The 16,739-nt window shown below is 38.7% G+C and overlaps 1 protein-coding gene across 19 annotated transcripts in view; it reads right to left on the reverse strand.

Moving 5' to 3' along the window:
* The window catches only part of RGS7 (regulator of G protein signaling 7), a 276,991-nt gene that overhangs the window by 242,513 nt on the left and 17,739 nt on the right, over positions 1–16,739 (reverse strand). For 11 of the 19 annotated variants that reach the window (XR_015802377.1, XR_015802375.1, XR_015802376.1 and 8 more), the window contains exons 1-2: positions 7,298–7,489; positions 6,142–6,253 (exon numbers count right to left, since the gene is read on the reverse strand). Coding sequence is in view for 16 of the 19 variants with exons in the window: in XM_088161576.1 (XP_088017702.1) it covers positions 6,142–6,219 (78 nt within the window). In the remaining 3 variants the exon portion in view is untranslated. Of the gene's footprint in view, positions 1–6,141; positions 6,254–6,333; positions 6,434–6,824; positions 6,910–7,297; positions 7,490–16,739 lie in introns of those variants that run through there. The other 8 variants (XM_088161577.1, XM_088161578.1, XM_088161579.1 and 5 more) reach the window with 4 other exon arrangements.

A 16,739-nucleotide genomic window follows, 5' to 3' on the forward strand; every position in this document is an offset into this window, starting at 1 on the left:
TCATCATCTCAAAGTTTCAGCTGAAGACATTTCTCTGAAGTGGTCCACCTCTACTAGTACTAAGCCCACCCTCAAAATTTTCTTTCCTTATACATTTTGGTACGGTTCATATTAACATCATTAAAATCCAGACTTTTCTTGCCCTACTACTGCAATCTGTTTCCATTTTAAAACAAACAAAAAACCCAAAACAAACAACAAAGAAAAACAAACAAACAGAATCCATACAGGGGGGGAAAAAAGCAGGAATAATGGATGCCACTCCAGGTAGTATTTTGCAGCCTTAGCCCTAATGGCTCCCTCTTATGTAGAAAACAGTTTGCACCTTTTTTTACCAAAAATAAAAGGATTTCCAGCTTTTCCTTTGCTCTGATATGTCACTGTTGCATCTCAGTTTAGCTATCTGTAACACAGAGAATAATTCTATTCTTTCAAAAAGCTTTATCTTTTAGAGTAATAGTTGAAAACTGGCCATTTTTCACACTCTATATTACTATATACCTGCACGATTTACCTTTCTGCAACCCTGTGAGAAAAATTTTAAAGTATGTTTGAAAAAAATAAATATATTCTGCTGTTTACTTTGGTTTGTTCTTTCTAGGTTAGACTTGGGATTTTTATTTTTTTTTACACCTAGTGGCAATCAAGACCAAAAAGTCAAAAATCTCATTTTACTGTGGAAATTAACTAAATTTCTTTTCTTTTAGCAGCTTTTACAAACTGATTTGAAGAAGTAGGTGTAGTGATTCCTGTACTAAAAGTTGCAACTATGCTTCAATTGGTTTGAGATTCCTGAATTGGGAAAATAGCATATTTTAAAAAGTTGTATTTACATGGAACTAAATGGTCCCCACCATTTATTTCCAGCTTTGTGGGGACCTGTCAAATATTATGATATGATAGAGATTACTATAAAAATTCCTGCAGTCCACAAAGAATGTTTTAAGCCTGAACTGAATGAAAACAAAACTCCAAAACAAACAATTTCTGCCTCGATATTGCACGTCACTCTCAATAGCATCATTGTTTCCATAGCTACAAATGTAGACTGCTTCAAAGGAAAGAAGCAGAGCAACTGAAAATGACAATGCACAATCAAAACAGGCACATACATTTTTCAGATGGCACATGTGGGATGGAGAAAAGAATTAAACATGGTGGCACAGAATGCTGTGGGGTTTTTGCATTTGACAGTAATACCAGTGATGAGAGCACATCAAGCTCAGAACAGTAAGCAGCAGTGAATCTCTCACTGCAGTATCACTTGATGTACTTCTATACCTAGTGGAAGGAAGAGCAGAACAGAAAGGATGGAAAACACCAGCAGGAATCATCAAAACAGGAGAAGTGTCCCTCTTGCTGATCTAGGCACCTACAGACTCAGACACATTTTTTTAATGGAATTTCCTTGGAATTTTCAGTTGTTCTATATGGTTATGAAGACAATCAAATCCTTTATACTGCTTTTATCACAAATGATGACGAAATTTAGATACAAGCTACACCTAGTACTAACTATCACCATTCCAGGTGAGGATACAGCAAAATGAATCTGCACAGAGAATAGCTACAAAACATGAGGGTGAGAGCATAGAGGAAAACAAAAGTCACTCCACAGCATCAACCAGCTATTCTGTCCATCTCTATTAAGTTCCCACTCCCTACATTTCCCTGTGCAAAAGCTTACTTCACTATCAACCAGCTACTCCAGGACTACAACTTCCTGATAACTTATTGGATAGGAGGGTAAATTATTTCCTTCCTACAGCAGAAAGTCCCATGGTTCACAAATGTCGACCCTTCCCCATCAATTAACTCTATAATGATGAGTGTTAGAATAACACCAAGACCATCAACCAGACTCACACCAGTGCCACTCTTCTTCTCAGAAGAAACATCATAATCTAGAGGTTTACTGTAATTTAATAAATAATTTTTTAAAAATTATAAACACACTAGGAAAAACCACACAAAAAAACCCCAAAACCCCACACTACTTATCTCTAGTACCTTAGAGCACTCTGCCTTTTCCAATGCAGTAACAAACAAGATGCCTTCACAGAATGTCACGGCATATTCAGAAACGTGTAGTATCAGAGTGATTCTTCTCTTCTCAGAGTGATGGCACTCATAAAAACCCACCTAAAATGTCCTTCTTAGTCTCACAGGCTCTAAGGAACACAGTTCTCCATGATACCATTTTCTTCCAACAATCTTTTTAGGGAGCAGTTGATAAAGGCCACATGAGAACAGAGCAGTTTATACTGGAAGTCATCTCTAGTGGAAGCAGAGATGGAGAATGGTTATTAGATGGTGTCACTGCTCCCTCAAATGTTGTCCCTGCATGACTACTGGTCATTTCCAACAATATTGGAAAGTATCATGCTTTGAAGGTGTGGTGTCTATGAAGAATATTAGATCATGTTAAACTATGGAGTTTGAGACTACAAATTCAGCCCTTGCTATACATGAGTACTGGCATATATGACTTTCCACCATTGTCAAAGAAACAGAACAAACACCTCATTATCTTTATTAGAACACTGAAAGCCCCACTGCCAAAATGTCAGTCACAAGAATATTACCTTTCAGACAAGGATAATCTTATTGCTACAAAATAAAGCTATCAGCTCTCAAATGAAGCTAGTTGAGGCAGCAATACAATAACCATCAAACTTGCAAATCAGAACTCCTAATAGCTGCAGCATATGTTTGACTGAAAAAGTAAGCAAAGCACAGACCAGAAAGTTTAGTAAGACCAGCAGTAGGTCTAAAATACAAGTTCCTAACAGGAAACTCTTACTCTTTTAATTGTGTGCAGAGATTTAAAATTAATTAAAAAAAAAAAAGGCAGGTCAGGCTCTGAAACTTAGAAAAACTTCATAGTATGGGCCTTCTACTACACTAATACATCTCAAGTTTCTTCCCTAAGACCTAGCTTGTACCAGCAAGTTAGTGTTGCCAAAACATGAGATTTCTGCATGAGCAATTTGTGATGTTAAAAGACTATGGATTTCAGTGTCTTATCTCTTCTAATTGCTGGCTGGAATGGACTCTGTCAGAGAGGAAATAAAAGGAGGGGTTTTACATTTTTCATATTTACCTCAGGCTACCAGCAGAAAAATTCAGGACTTTTTCTAAGGTATGTCAGTGCCAATGATGTGTCACATGTCATTACTTTATAATTAGGCTGATAGACAAAAAGAATAATGCAGCTGACATTCTATTAAAATAAAAATTATTCCCCAAGGCATAAAAACACTGATACAAGCATCTTAAAAGGCAGAGTAAAAATTATATAGGGAACTATTTATCTGTGCTGCTGTCTTTTCCAGATTCAAATAAGTAATTCTTGGTTATGTGTGTATTGAATATTGAATTATCTTATGCTGATTTTTTTAAATTCCTTTTTGGAAGCACAATGTAATGAAACCCTTGCTCAGCTAGGAATAAAAGCTGACTGATGAAAATAAGAGACTATCTACACTCTATATTACTTGAGATGACAATTTGATTATCAATTGTTCAATTCTTCAAATAAGCAAATAATCAAAAACAAATGCATTCAAAAAAATAGAAAACCAGTAATTTTTTTCAAGAGTTTGAAACAACTGAGCTTTAAAAACCAAATTTGAAAACACTGGGACTTCATTCTGTATAGAATTTTTTATAAAATACTCATGACAGAATCAAGATTTAGGCAATACAGAGCTGTATGTAGTACAGAACATACTTAGTTCAGATTGTGTCTGTAAATTAGACAGACTAGCAGAATTACCAGATTACAAAATTGTGGTTTATAGCCAAAATAACAGCCTTCACAGCATATCCAAATTTTAACTCTTCATTAACAGAAGTAAGAGATGTTCCATCTATTCTTTGTAGGTACAGATATCACAAAATGTGTGCATTCCCATCTGTTGACGTATAAACTACTAGAAGAAAGCATTTTCACCTTTGTGAATTTCAGCAACATTATTCAAAACATAAGACTTCAAATTCAGTTCAGATTGAACCCAGCCCATAGCATGTACTTTTTTTTTCTAAAAACTGTTAATATTTTTCCAGTTGGCCAAATAAGAGAGTCCTCCATTAAGGTGTCAGATCTAGTTCTTTGTTCATACAGTGCTTTCGTTCCCAGCACAATGACAGACAGAGAGAGAAGTATTGTGTTTTCAAATGTATTACAAGGAATCCTATGATTTAGTTGTTCCTATTAAAGAATTATACACTCTAAAGTGAAATGATTTCCAGTTGACTATCCTCTTATGTTCCAGATCCAGAATTTAGGACATTTGCTTACATCAATATCCTATTTCAAGAAAAGGCAGATGTCTTGAAAAGTTATCTATTATTTTGTTGTAGAAGGCCAGTATTTTTCAAAGTTTAATATTCAGAGCACCTCTTGTTTAGTGACAACAAGGGAAGGACCACTGCTGCACTGAAGGACACAAATTCGTATCATCCCTTTACAGATGTATTGCAGAGAACAAAAGACGTGTTTTATGTCTTGATTTGCTGAAATTACACCTGAGGTGGTGTGTCCTATTCCCACTCCTCATTTTCAAATCTCCTGTGCATCACGGGGACTGTCGTCACTCGCCCCAGCTGTTCCATTCAATCTGGATGCTGCTCAAAGGCGATGGACACTGCCCAGAGCCAATGATAAATTTTGGCATAAGGTCATACTAAATACCATAGGTCACAAATTTTACTACAGATTTTACCAAACTCACTAAAGGAAGAGAGAAACAGTTTCTCTGTGTTGTCCCTCTGTGTACTAAATAAGCTGGTCCCTCTGTGTACTAAATAAGCTGCGAAAATACCTTTTTGCCAGCATTGAAGTAAATAGCAAATGTAGAAAGATTCTGTTTAGAAAGATCAAAAACCTGCAACGAACAATATAAGATGTGGTATATTGCTTTTCATATATACAGCATATTTTAAATGCAATTGCCTTTTGAAACACACTTGTGGCGTTAATGGCAAGGTAATCTGTATTCTTCTAGATGTGCATTTGTAGAAGGATAACCACAGTTAGGTTCATAAATTCATTGACTTATATAAAAGGAGCCTAATTTCACAAAATAGCAGACACAATAAACCGAAATCAGCAACATAGCTGAAAACACGAAGAGAAAAAGCATGCATCAGACTTCAATTTGAGACTATTTTTTAATTTCTGAGAAAATAACACTTACCACAGTTATAGTTTATACTTCAGTTCACCTCAAAGACTAAACTGATTATATATCAGATGTTTTCTATTACAGTTAACTTGTAAGCGGAAAAGTCAATGCCTCTAACAAAGTAAAATATTGATTTTTTCCACCTGGTAAAAACGACCACAAACAAGTTAAGAAGCACTGTGTTCTAAGAATAAACAAGCAGTTGCATAATTACTTATTTTAATTTGCAACAGCAAAATTATGTTTTCTCCATTATTATTAGAACGTGTGTTGTTATTCTTTTTTCCTAAATGCAATTAAGGCTTTTAAAAAAATTTATAAAGGCATCTCACAATCTCTAAGCATTTACTCTCACTTAAATTAAAGCATAATCACTAAATAAGCCTCACTATTAGAGTTCAATACCTGGAAATTTTGTGTATTGATGTTGTAAGAATAACTACACTGGAAGTCTTCTCAGAGAAAAATTCTAAAGTGTATGGTTTTCGGGGGGTTTTTACTTGTGGCAATTGCAGATAGGCGAGATCTTTAATCAGCTGTTCCCCTCATATTAAATAACTTAATGGTTCCAACTTCTCTGCACGAGACAGGATACTGTATTGTACAGTTGATATTTAGCTTTAATACATATGGAACCGTTTTACAAATAAACTTTAAAGTGAACACTTGACCTCAAAACATGGTCCAGTCTCTGGCATGTCACCACCTTCATGTATCATATGTATCAATGCAGAGAGTAACTGAAATACATCAGGTATCTCAAATTGAAAAGCAGCTGCTTCTGAACAAGATGCAAAGTTGACGTGTGCAGATTTTATCATTTCAAACAACAGATACATTCATTTCTCTATTCAAGAAACTGGAGAGAAACAGCAAAAATAATGGCTTCACTTGCTAGGCAAAAGGTCCAGGACTTCACCTTCCTCAGCTTCTGAAAAATACAAAGGCTTACCTTTCTGTACACCAGCATGTTTGGGGATTCATCAGCCACCCCATTGCTGCTTTGCCCATAATTATTTCCTTGTGCCATGTCCCACAGATTTGATCCGCTTTTGGATGTTGCACTGCAAAAGGTAAAAGTGGTTTCAATAGGGCATCGCCTCAGGTCTCCTTGCTTCCCTGATGATTAATGGACCTGACTTACATGTTATCAAAGTCACTGTATGCTCTTACTCCAACAGATATTTACATTGGAGAAAAGCTGCTAATTCACCATTTACTGTCACTAAGCTCTTTTGCCGGTAAATAATGGATGTAACGTGCTGATCTAATTTAAACGCTAATGAATTGTCACTCAGAACCCTGACACATCGCTAACCACCACATCACACAGACGCCTCCTCACAAAGCGCTTCTTCCTCCCCTGCACGGGCTTCGCCAAGGGACGCTCTCCACCCTCCAGGCCAGTTTTGGGAGGACGGACTCGGCCCATGACGTGAATTCAGCAGTGCCCTCCGCTCACAGCTCGGGTCGTAGCAACTTTCACAACATTCAAACGCACGAAAAGCAAACCAGACGCTTTGAGCTCCCTGTAATTCACCAGCACATCTATGCTGGTACATACTCCGGGGCAGGGGAGCAGGTGACGAGGGAAAATTAAGAAACAAGCCAGAACACCGTTCCGGTTGCTCTCACCTACTTTCATCGCACTTTACCGCCAAACACCGGCTCCCTGCCAGCCCCGTCTCCTCCCCGCCCTCCCCCGGGTCACACGGGAGCTGCACTAAGCAGGAGCTCGGATCATGCCGTAGCTCTGGCTTTGCACGCAGGTGTAAGAATGTGCTCCATCTACAGACCACACCGGCGGATGCGGAGAGCGCGGAGAGCCGCCGAGCCCTACTCCGAGCACTAAGCTCCCGAGCCCTCCCGAGCCCCGAGACCGCTCGGGTTGGCTGCTCCCCGTCCGCCCGCCGGCTCCGGGCGGCCCAAGGCCGGGCGGTCCGGCTCTTCCCCGGGCAGCCCGGCGCGGAGCCCGCGGTTCCAGCACCGCGGACAGCGGCGGCAGCGCCGGCGCCGCCCGGGGGCCCCGGCGGGAGCGGGGCCTCGGCCCCGCCGTGGGAGGCGCGGGGCGGGGGCGCGGAGGGGTGCGGAGCCGCCCGCTCGGTTACCTCCTGGGCCAAGGTCACTGCGCGCTGCCGCGGCTCCTCGCCTGCTCCTGCTGCTCCTGGCGCGCCCCGCGCGGTGGGTGTCAGCCGGCAGCGGGCGGAGGGACGCGGCGATCGCTCATCACACACACGCACACACACGCACTGCGGGCGGAGGCGCTGCTGCCGCTGCCGCCGCCGAGGCTGCGGCTCTCCCGTGCTCTGCCGGAGCGGCGGCAGCTCAGCTCCCTCCCCGCAATGGAGCGGCCGTCACGTGGGGGACGGGCACGTCAAAGGTGCTGCCGCTGCCGCCGCTCCGCCACACGGCACAGCCTTCCTCCTCCTCCTTCCTTCTCCTCCTCTTCCTCAGCGCTCTCGGCTCCCTCACCGAAAACCGCGGCCAAGAAACTGCAGCTGCCAGCAGATCTGGCAGCAGCCCCTGAAAATGAGATTAGGCATCACTGGAGGGCTGGGCAGGAAGAGAATGTGGGCTAATGGGATAGGGAAGGAAAGGGGGAGTTGTTGGGGAAACTGTGCCGCCTCCTTCATATTTCTTTACCGACAGCAACAGGGAATCTGCCTCTTCCTCTATCTTATGCTGGACGCCTCATGTATTATTTTCAGTGAAAACTAAGGAGAGCCTGTGCTCTCTTGGCACTGCAGACTTCCCTGAGCAGTGGAACAGAGAGCAGAGAATGAGTCTGTTTCAGGCAGATAGGAAGAAACCCTGAGGACACCTCAAGACACCCTCGGGACTGTTTTGCTATGTCCTGGGCAACTGCCTCGCATTGGCCATGATAAGAGAAAAAGACCAGGTCTGTCAGTCTTACTTCCTCATCACATGCAGACAAGAATACTTTTGCAATACCACTTTTGCAACGGGGTTGAAATGCCCAGAACTCAACATCCACATGAACACAAGATACTTAAGTGGTTAAGCTTTGGTATATCTCCTATTAAAAGTGTCTTTTCTGGAAACAGTAGCTCTATTACAAGAATGATCTTGCAAAAGAATCCTCTATTGTACAGCACATCTTGTGTGTACTGGTAAATCACGCAATTCAATCAGAGAGGTTTCCATGCATACTGGGTCACCCTCACCCCTACTTGTTCTACCTTTTTCACATCTCAGAAAGCCTCAAACCATCATTATCCTGCAATAAGTATGTTATTATCACCTACTGCAACTACTTTTAACTACTCTTCCAAACTTTGTAGATGCCTTGAGATACTTCAACAGAGGATGTGGTAAATTAGCTCAAGCAACAATAGGGAATTGCAGTGGCCACAACGAAATGAAGGAAAAAGGACATAACTGATCTGGACTTCTTGGAGAGCTGACAAAAGGAAGACATAAGTTTGATAATGGTCCTCGAATGAAAACCAGAGTAAAGAAATATTATCTCCATCAAAAATAGGAATGTTTTTCAGAGACAGAAGTTGCAAAAGGTGAAATGACACAAGAAGAACACTTTTCAGCGAGATACATCGGCAGCAAAGAAAAGGAGCTCTGTAGCAGACAGACATTGTGTGTCTCAACTTTGATAGAGGAGAATAATTTAGCATGTCACAAGGAAAAGGAAATGTGAAAACAAATGGGGTAGAAAAGAGAGAACTCTGGAGTTTTGAGGTGGAAGAGAACAAAGGAAAGAATTCAACAGCACAAGGATAAAATGAAGAAGTATCAATGTTGAAAGTAGTTGGCAGAGGAATTTATTAAACCAAAGATTAAACAGAGAACTAAGACCTGTTTCCCACTAAAATTCACTTGGCATACACTAGCATCTCGGTGAGGTTAATAAAGTCAGAATCAAAATATTAATCTTCCAACAGATTCTCTGAATCAGCCCAGTCTACTGTTGAGAAATGGGAACCAGCAATAAAGATCTCAGTCTATATTTCCCTTGCTTTCACACAGACGAGCAGCACTGCAGTGTTCAGAGCTCAGCAATATGATTTTGTAAGCCTGACAGGTGCACTAGAAGCCAAGGGAAATGCCTCCCAAGATCTGCTAAGGACACAAGTGACACCCCTGTGGTTCTATGGCATCAAAATAAACTCAAAATCTCATTTATCAGACTGGTGTTTAAATTTCTTTTTCAAAGTAAAAATGGAAACTGCACAAAATATTATTCAAATATAATTTTACCCTTTAAGAGAGCTAGAGGAAAATCCTTAAAAATATTGATAAGACATATTCTTTCCATTCATTCTGCCAGCCACTTAACATAGTAATTGTGTTAAAGGGCATAACAATCAAACATTAGCAAGTTTCCAATGAGATCAAATATTTGTTTTCTTACTCTGCCTCATTTTGTTGCTAATTAAGGGACAAAAAAGCCCACATAAAATTAAACTGTTTTGTACTACAATTTTTGGACTACCTACATGAAGTTGCTTAAAAGCTGACTTCAAACTACTTACTTTCTATAAGGTATTCTGCGAATAGATATTTGGTAGCAGTTATGTGTCTTTGGAAAGCTCCCCAACAAATCTGATTATTTTAGGCAGCAACATTTCCCAAGTTTTTATTTTCTGAGAATGTCCTTAAAACTAAAGGAAGAAGCATCCCCATCTGAGTTAGATTTTTGGCTATGCTGCCTCCAATTTTGCCTTTGCTTTAACTTTGTTTTAACCATTCTGATTATTTTACAAGTAAAATACAAAATCCTATACTAATAAGCAAGGTTTTTATTTTTTTCTTTGAAAATAATCAAATTATTTTGATATAAATAAATAAATGCAGTTCTAAAGCAAAGCAATTACTTGGGCCCATGGAAGTTAATAGGTATTTCTCCAGTGTCATCAAAGGAACTGTATTCCACATAGTTTCTAATCTTGTCCTCAGAGCCAGAGGAATACCTTAAACATCTCAGTGATGTATCTCACAACTACAGACCTGCTACACTGAAGCACACCAATTTTTTTTCACCAGCATGTCCATTGTCTAAATGAAGTAGAACTCTAAACTCTAATGGGGTTAAACAGAAGAGAAAACAAGACCAGAATCAACCCAAAAGAATTTCCTTTTTACCGTCACTTCATGGTGAAAGAAACCCTGGGCTGGACTACTTCCATAAATGCAAGTCGAAAGAAAATAATTTATTTTTAAAATGTGTAACAGGATAGTCTCATTCTATTGTACTTGGGTGTGTTTGTTCAATAGCCTATAAAAGGCTTTAATTTATAAATTACTTGCAATCTTTCCCATGTTGAAAGTCATCACTTATATACAACTAGCATTAGCCTCCCCAGAAAGCATGGTCTGCCAGAAGAGGAATGGCCTTTTCAAAATGCAAGGCAAAACTACTCATTAATAAAACAAAGATGATGGGGAAAGGCTGCCAAGGGGCAGCTTTATCTAACAAGGCAATAAAGTATACATGATTGAGCAAGGTGGTGACTACATTTTCTGTGTTTAGCTTTCACTATCAGTACAACTCAAATATTCCAGTAACATCACATGTACGTGGCATTTTTAAGTAAAAATATTATGTTAGGACGTGTACAACAATCTATCTGGATATGATCAGAAATTTTGTTGTCTGTCCTGCTGGCCAATGCTGTAGCATTATGTCAGTATGACGCTTACATCCATCAATTTATCTCATCTTATGCCTAGACTAAATGTTCCTTGGAGTAAAGACATGCTGTGCAAGCTCTTAGCACAGCATGATCTTGTTCTATGACCAAGTTTTTAAAGCTTTAGAGCCTTATAAACAACCACATTCAAATTTACTAAAATAATTTAAACATGCTAACTGGGCTCTAAACACTGACATGAGTTAATACTGTGCTACCTTACAATATAAAACCCAGATTTTTTTTCACTAGCCAGTTAAGCATAATCTGCCTACTTTGATTGAACTCATATATTTGTGACCTTACCAAACCACAAGTGTTTCACTGCCAGGCTCTGAGCACATACCTAGTGATTCCAGGCCCAGTCTTTGGCCTTTCTGATGAGATCTGAACACCTGCTCCTTCAGGAGTGAATTGCAATCAATCTGTTTAATGCAGGTCTTCAAATGTCATCGTGATGATTACAGGTTACAGTATATATTTTCTCTAGCTGAACCCAGGACTGACTTAGAAACTTCACCACTTTCTTCATGGCATTTTTTTTACGCTCTAGGGATTTGGCTTGTCACCTACCTTACAACCTTATTGAAACATTAATTATCTTTGTCAATTTATGATGCTGATGATCAAAGCAATTGGTATTCTGTCAGTTAGGGAAGGAGTTAAAAAAACCAGAAATATTTTTAGAACATAAAAGAAGAAGGTAACTAAAAAGAAATCTGGATTTAACAAAAAGAATTCTGTTCCGATAGGAAAAGAGATGCATCTTGGACAGATGTAATTTCATAGGAATGCAAAATTATTAGAAATAGGGAAAGATCATAATCCCATAATCTTTTTTTAAGTATGAGATAGATAGCTAGATAGATAAGATAGATATACACCCCCACAGAGAACACAGTACAATTTGCATATATTTGAAACCTTAATGCAACAAATTTTATCCCTTACTGTTATTGTAACAGAAAATCCACAGTTACATAGAATTTTATGTCAATATAGTGGCCCATCAAAGCTATCCATGGAAATTCAACAGGCAAAGCAGAACAACCTCAAGCAATTCCACTTAAGTCCGGACAATTTTTCCAGTTCTAACTTTACCCAGAAGAGGGCAAGCTTTCTCAGGCAAAGAGAGAGAGGCTACGATAGCTGGCTGACACACCACTAAGATTTTTTTTTCCACCTAGAAGAGTTACCACAACTGGTTATACAACATCATACCATCAAAAAGTGAGTGTGTTTACAGAAATGAAACATCACACCACATTCCTTCAAAACTGCCTGGAAGACGTGTGATTAATAAGTCCTGATCTTACAATAAATTACAAGCTGGATAAATCAATCAAGCATGGACAGATAGAACAAATCTGCAGGGAGGAAAAAAAAAAAGAAAAAAAGGTTTGAATCAAATTTGGATCTCATTATACTAACAGCCTTGACTCAAGCACAATCCTGGTGTCCCAACTTCCAAAATAGCTCTTGGGGATGTTTTCCATTTTGTGTAAAAAAATTATTATTGACACAAAACAAACCCTGAATTCACAAAATAGGACATTCTGTCTCTGCTTCAGATAAAATAATTAAAATAAGGGTGTGTTGCTCTCAGCATGTCTTATCACTTGGCATTTACAACACTCTCCCCAGAGGCAAAGATGAGCAGTTAATATCTGCATCTTCAGATGCCACATACTTCACATAGGAGTGTCTACTGAGCAGATCATACAAAGTAAGGAAAGAAAACCCAGCGATTGTGGTTTTGTAAATTTAGCTACAATGCTTTTAGCCCACACTACTGGCTTAATTCAATCTGACAGTAGTCTCAGGTTAAAAAAAATATATCCATAGTATTGTTTTTTTGTGACTAACCCAACAAAAAACTCCAACCAACCAAAGAACAGACTCTTCCCCTTCATTCCTCAAGACAATCTCTCAGGCAGGCCTGATTCATAGGACAGCACTTGCTCAGATCAAAATAGAATAAACCACTTATTAAGGATTAGTTAGGAAGACATTGATTTAGAATCTTTTGGCATGAAAGGACCAGAGAAAGCAGGACTCAGAAGCCCTATAAAGGAAGGGAGGAAAGAGCACTATGTATGAGAATGCCATGGTTACAGACCAGAACAGATTAATTGTCAAAAGACCTCCTAACAGAATTATCAGGAAACGCTGAGAACTAGCTGCAGGAATAATTTATGTGGCAAAGAACTGAGCTGATAAGTAAGAATAATGCAGCAGAAGAAAACACGGAGAAAACAAACAAAATCCAGACACCCTCACACATTTAGCAGGGGGTGGTTCTTGCAAGCTGCTGAAACGGTTTTGGGGGGAAATACCTTAAAATGTTCATAAGGAGAATGAGGGAGCAACTGAGAAATTTTGAAAAGTAGAAGTTGTCCCTTATTGTATCTCATCTCAGCCTCTATACACAGAGACAGAATTTCTAGAAACTCCTGTTGAATAGGTAAATGCCAAAACCACAGAATACTGGTTGACTTCTGCAGGTTTTTGTCAGTTCTCACAGGTGTTTTCTCTTACTAAGAAACAATTTTTCTACATCATACTTTTTAGACTGCAAGATAAGCTTACACATACCACAAAAACAATAAAAACTGTGGCAGCTATCAAGTTGGGAAATAGCTTCAAATGTTAGCAGCACACCATCATAGGTAGCCTGCAAGTATCAAACTTGCCTATGCAAGCTACTACTGAAATTGCCCACTTTGCTCATTCCCTCCAGCAACCAGAGTTGATGTGACTTAATCTCATTAATTCACTGAGCTGCATGCACTGGAGAAAATGAGACCTCAGCAATTTAACAGGCTTCGTTCATCATTTTTCTTTCCTTCCCCCACCTTTCATTTTGAAGTTCCCTCTAGCATTGATGAATTCCCTGCCTCATATCCACAGACAATAGAATAAAACAGCTTTTTCCCCCCAAGGTTGCTTTGTTTTTCTAAAGATTTAAATCAGCCAGAATCAATTTGCTGATTGCGCATCACGAACTGAACCAATCTTCATCCATTTATATCCAAGTACACACAATAAATATAGTCATTCTCTCACAGGAAAATGAATGGAGTTTTCATTCTTTGAAATTCTACATAGCATTCAGGCTAAAAGGAGAGCTTTATTTTAAAAATATTCTCCAGAAACTCATAGGACAAAAATTACAAAAAGAAAATAAGCAGGTGTCTATGATGGCTAAATAGTCCCATTTAACAAAAAAAAAAAAAAGGGATGTGGGTTTGCTGGGTTTTTCCAAACCACAGTATAAACACAAGTCCTTCTCAGAATGCTCTCCTTACCACAAAGACTGTTTTAGTTCAGCCTACAAGATTATTAGCAAACATTCAACTTCTATACAATTTCTCCAGTATTAAAGGAAACTTCCTTAAATTCCAAAGTATAGATGTATAGACCAAAATAGTTGGCTGAGAAAAAAAAAATTATTTTTAGAAAAGGGCCAAAACCTTGGCTGTATTATCTAAAATTGTAACAAGCTATTTATTTTTTTAAAACAGTGTATCTAAACTACATACAGATTTAGTAGTTCAAAGTAGTCATTCAGAATAGTTTAGACAGTCAAGAATAGTCTCACAAAAACCCTGTATACTAATACTTGCCTCAGGTTTCAATATTTGAGAGTCAGCGAGTAAAAATGCATCTTTACTAAACTATAATATCAAGCCACTTTGCAAGCAAGGAAAACAAAGTAGCCTTGAAATATCCAGGCAGTGAGGAAAAAACAAGAATGAAATTAAAAGATCCAAGACATGTAGGAGAAGAAATCATATTTTGTGTACTCTCTTTCCAAAATGTCTGAATTTTGGAACTGTGCACAGTACCACTCTGTAGTTAAAGAACTGCTTAACACAAGGATATATGCATTTGGCTTTTAACTAGGTTTTTCTTCAAGTACAAGAAGCAGACTGAAGCCTGTTGAGGTATGACAGATAAAATGCTTAGCATGAAAGAATTACTTTCCCCCCAATACAGCAATGGTTTACACTTTATTTTTTGCAGAAGAACTGAGACAGACAGGATCAGGAAAATAATCTGGTACTAAAGAAAGCAGAGTTTTGCTGTGCTAGACTGGGAACTAAAATTTTATGCAAGGCTATCAGGTATCCAGCTTGAGATTTTTACAGTATAAAGGCTTGTCTTGTATGGGAGGAAAGAAAGATATTTAGCCATGGATAGATATTTAGCCTGTGGATAACAGAAGAGAGAGAGATAGGGGAAGATTAATAAAGAGGTCATAATAGTGAAGGCAGGAAGGCAGCATGAATACATCCAGACTGGAAAATGATCCACAGTGGGGAAGGACAGTACTACTTATTTAATAAGGAAGCTTAGTGAAATCAGATTTCACTATCTCAATGACTGTATGCCAAATGAAACTTATGCAGCTTCCAGTGGTAAAGTAAGAGAATGATGAAAGAGACAAAGCAAGGAAGACAATTCAGAAAACAAGCATTGATTCCACTTTCTCTGCAAATTGGTTAGATTTTCAGGAAAAAGTTATTGAAATAAAAATTAAAACTAAATCCAAGAACACTGAAAAAAATTTGAATACTATAGAAAAGAAGAATGCATCTGGCTCTTCATCTCAACAAAGAAAAGAGAATGGAGGTAAGACTCAGGGAGTCATAGGAAACCAAAATACTTGGAGATTGGACCAAAAAAAAAAAAAGAAGAGCAATATAGGTACAGAGTAGAAAGAGTCCACTGTTACTGGACAAGGACAACTAGTCTTTAAATTTAATTGATAACATCTATTTCCTGACCACAAATAATTAGGGAACAAGTTCTGAGTAACTTTCAGATAGGGAGAACATGGCTTTGTATCTAGGAAAAAGTTCAGCTAGTAAGAAACAAAACTGGCTGCAATATGAAAAGCTAATTTATTAGTCTAAGCCACAAGAGATTTCAGGGATCTCTCTAAAGGCAGAAAAAGCCACAATAGGGTGGCTAGAAACCTAAGTAAATGGCTTTTATGTGTCAGAGGGAACTGAAATTTACAGTCACAAACTCAAAGCACTGTTCACAGCTCTTTCACACTCCCTCTCTTATACAGTCTCTTGTCACCTGATAGTGCTACAGGATGGTAATGCAAAGATTCTATCCTGTGCATTTGACCTCATGATACTATTTGTTCTACATTCACCAGTCTGGATATGTAGTATATGTAATAGATGTCATTTTATGTCATTATAATGCACTTTTGTCTAGCATAAATTCATCACAGAAAGTGGTTTTGTATTTGATAGTGGAAGAATAAACACAAGTGAAATCTGGCTTTGGTTTGGTTCACCTCAGACCAAAAGCTCACCAAGCAAATAGCAGCAATCAAGGTGTACAGCAGATATTCAGGAGGGGCAGTGATTAGGTCCACAGACTCAGACACAGCTTTTCCCAGTTGATTTCATGTTTCCTGAGTTGTTTGGAGATTATTTCTATGGCCATATTACCATTTCAGTTCTCATCATCGGAAGTATTTTCCATTCTCCTAAAACATCAAAATTTGCAAACACATAAGAGGAAGGACCTTGAAATATGGAACCAACCCTATAATTTGGACTGAAAATACCTTGCAAAGTAACAATCACTTTCAACAATCACTTTCACAGCAAGCTTCATCAGACAAGAAATTCACATCCAGGAAGCAAACAGCAGATATAGAAAGGCAAGTACACACACCAACCTAACCACGTTTTTAGCCAACTAAATATCGTTTTGGTTTGGATAAGCATGTTCCAGTATATTATTCCTAATGTTCGAAAGATTGTAACAGTGCTTTGCTAGTCACAACACAGACAATTGATTGTCCTTCCCAGCCTCATCCCCAAGGCTAAACACAATATCCCAATAATTTGTGGGC

The sequence above is a fragment of the Sturnus vulgaris genome, chromosome 3 (assembly GCF_052056855.1).
Source record: "Sturnus vulgaris isolate bStuVul1 chromosome 3, bStuVul1.hap1, whole genome shotgun sequence".
NCBI classification, from domain to species: domain Eukaryota; kingdom Metazoa; phylum Chordata; class Aves; order Passeriformes; family Sturnidae; genus Sturnus; species Sturnus vulgaris.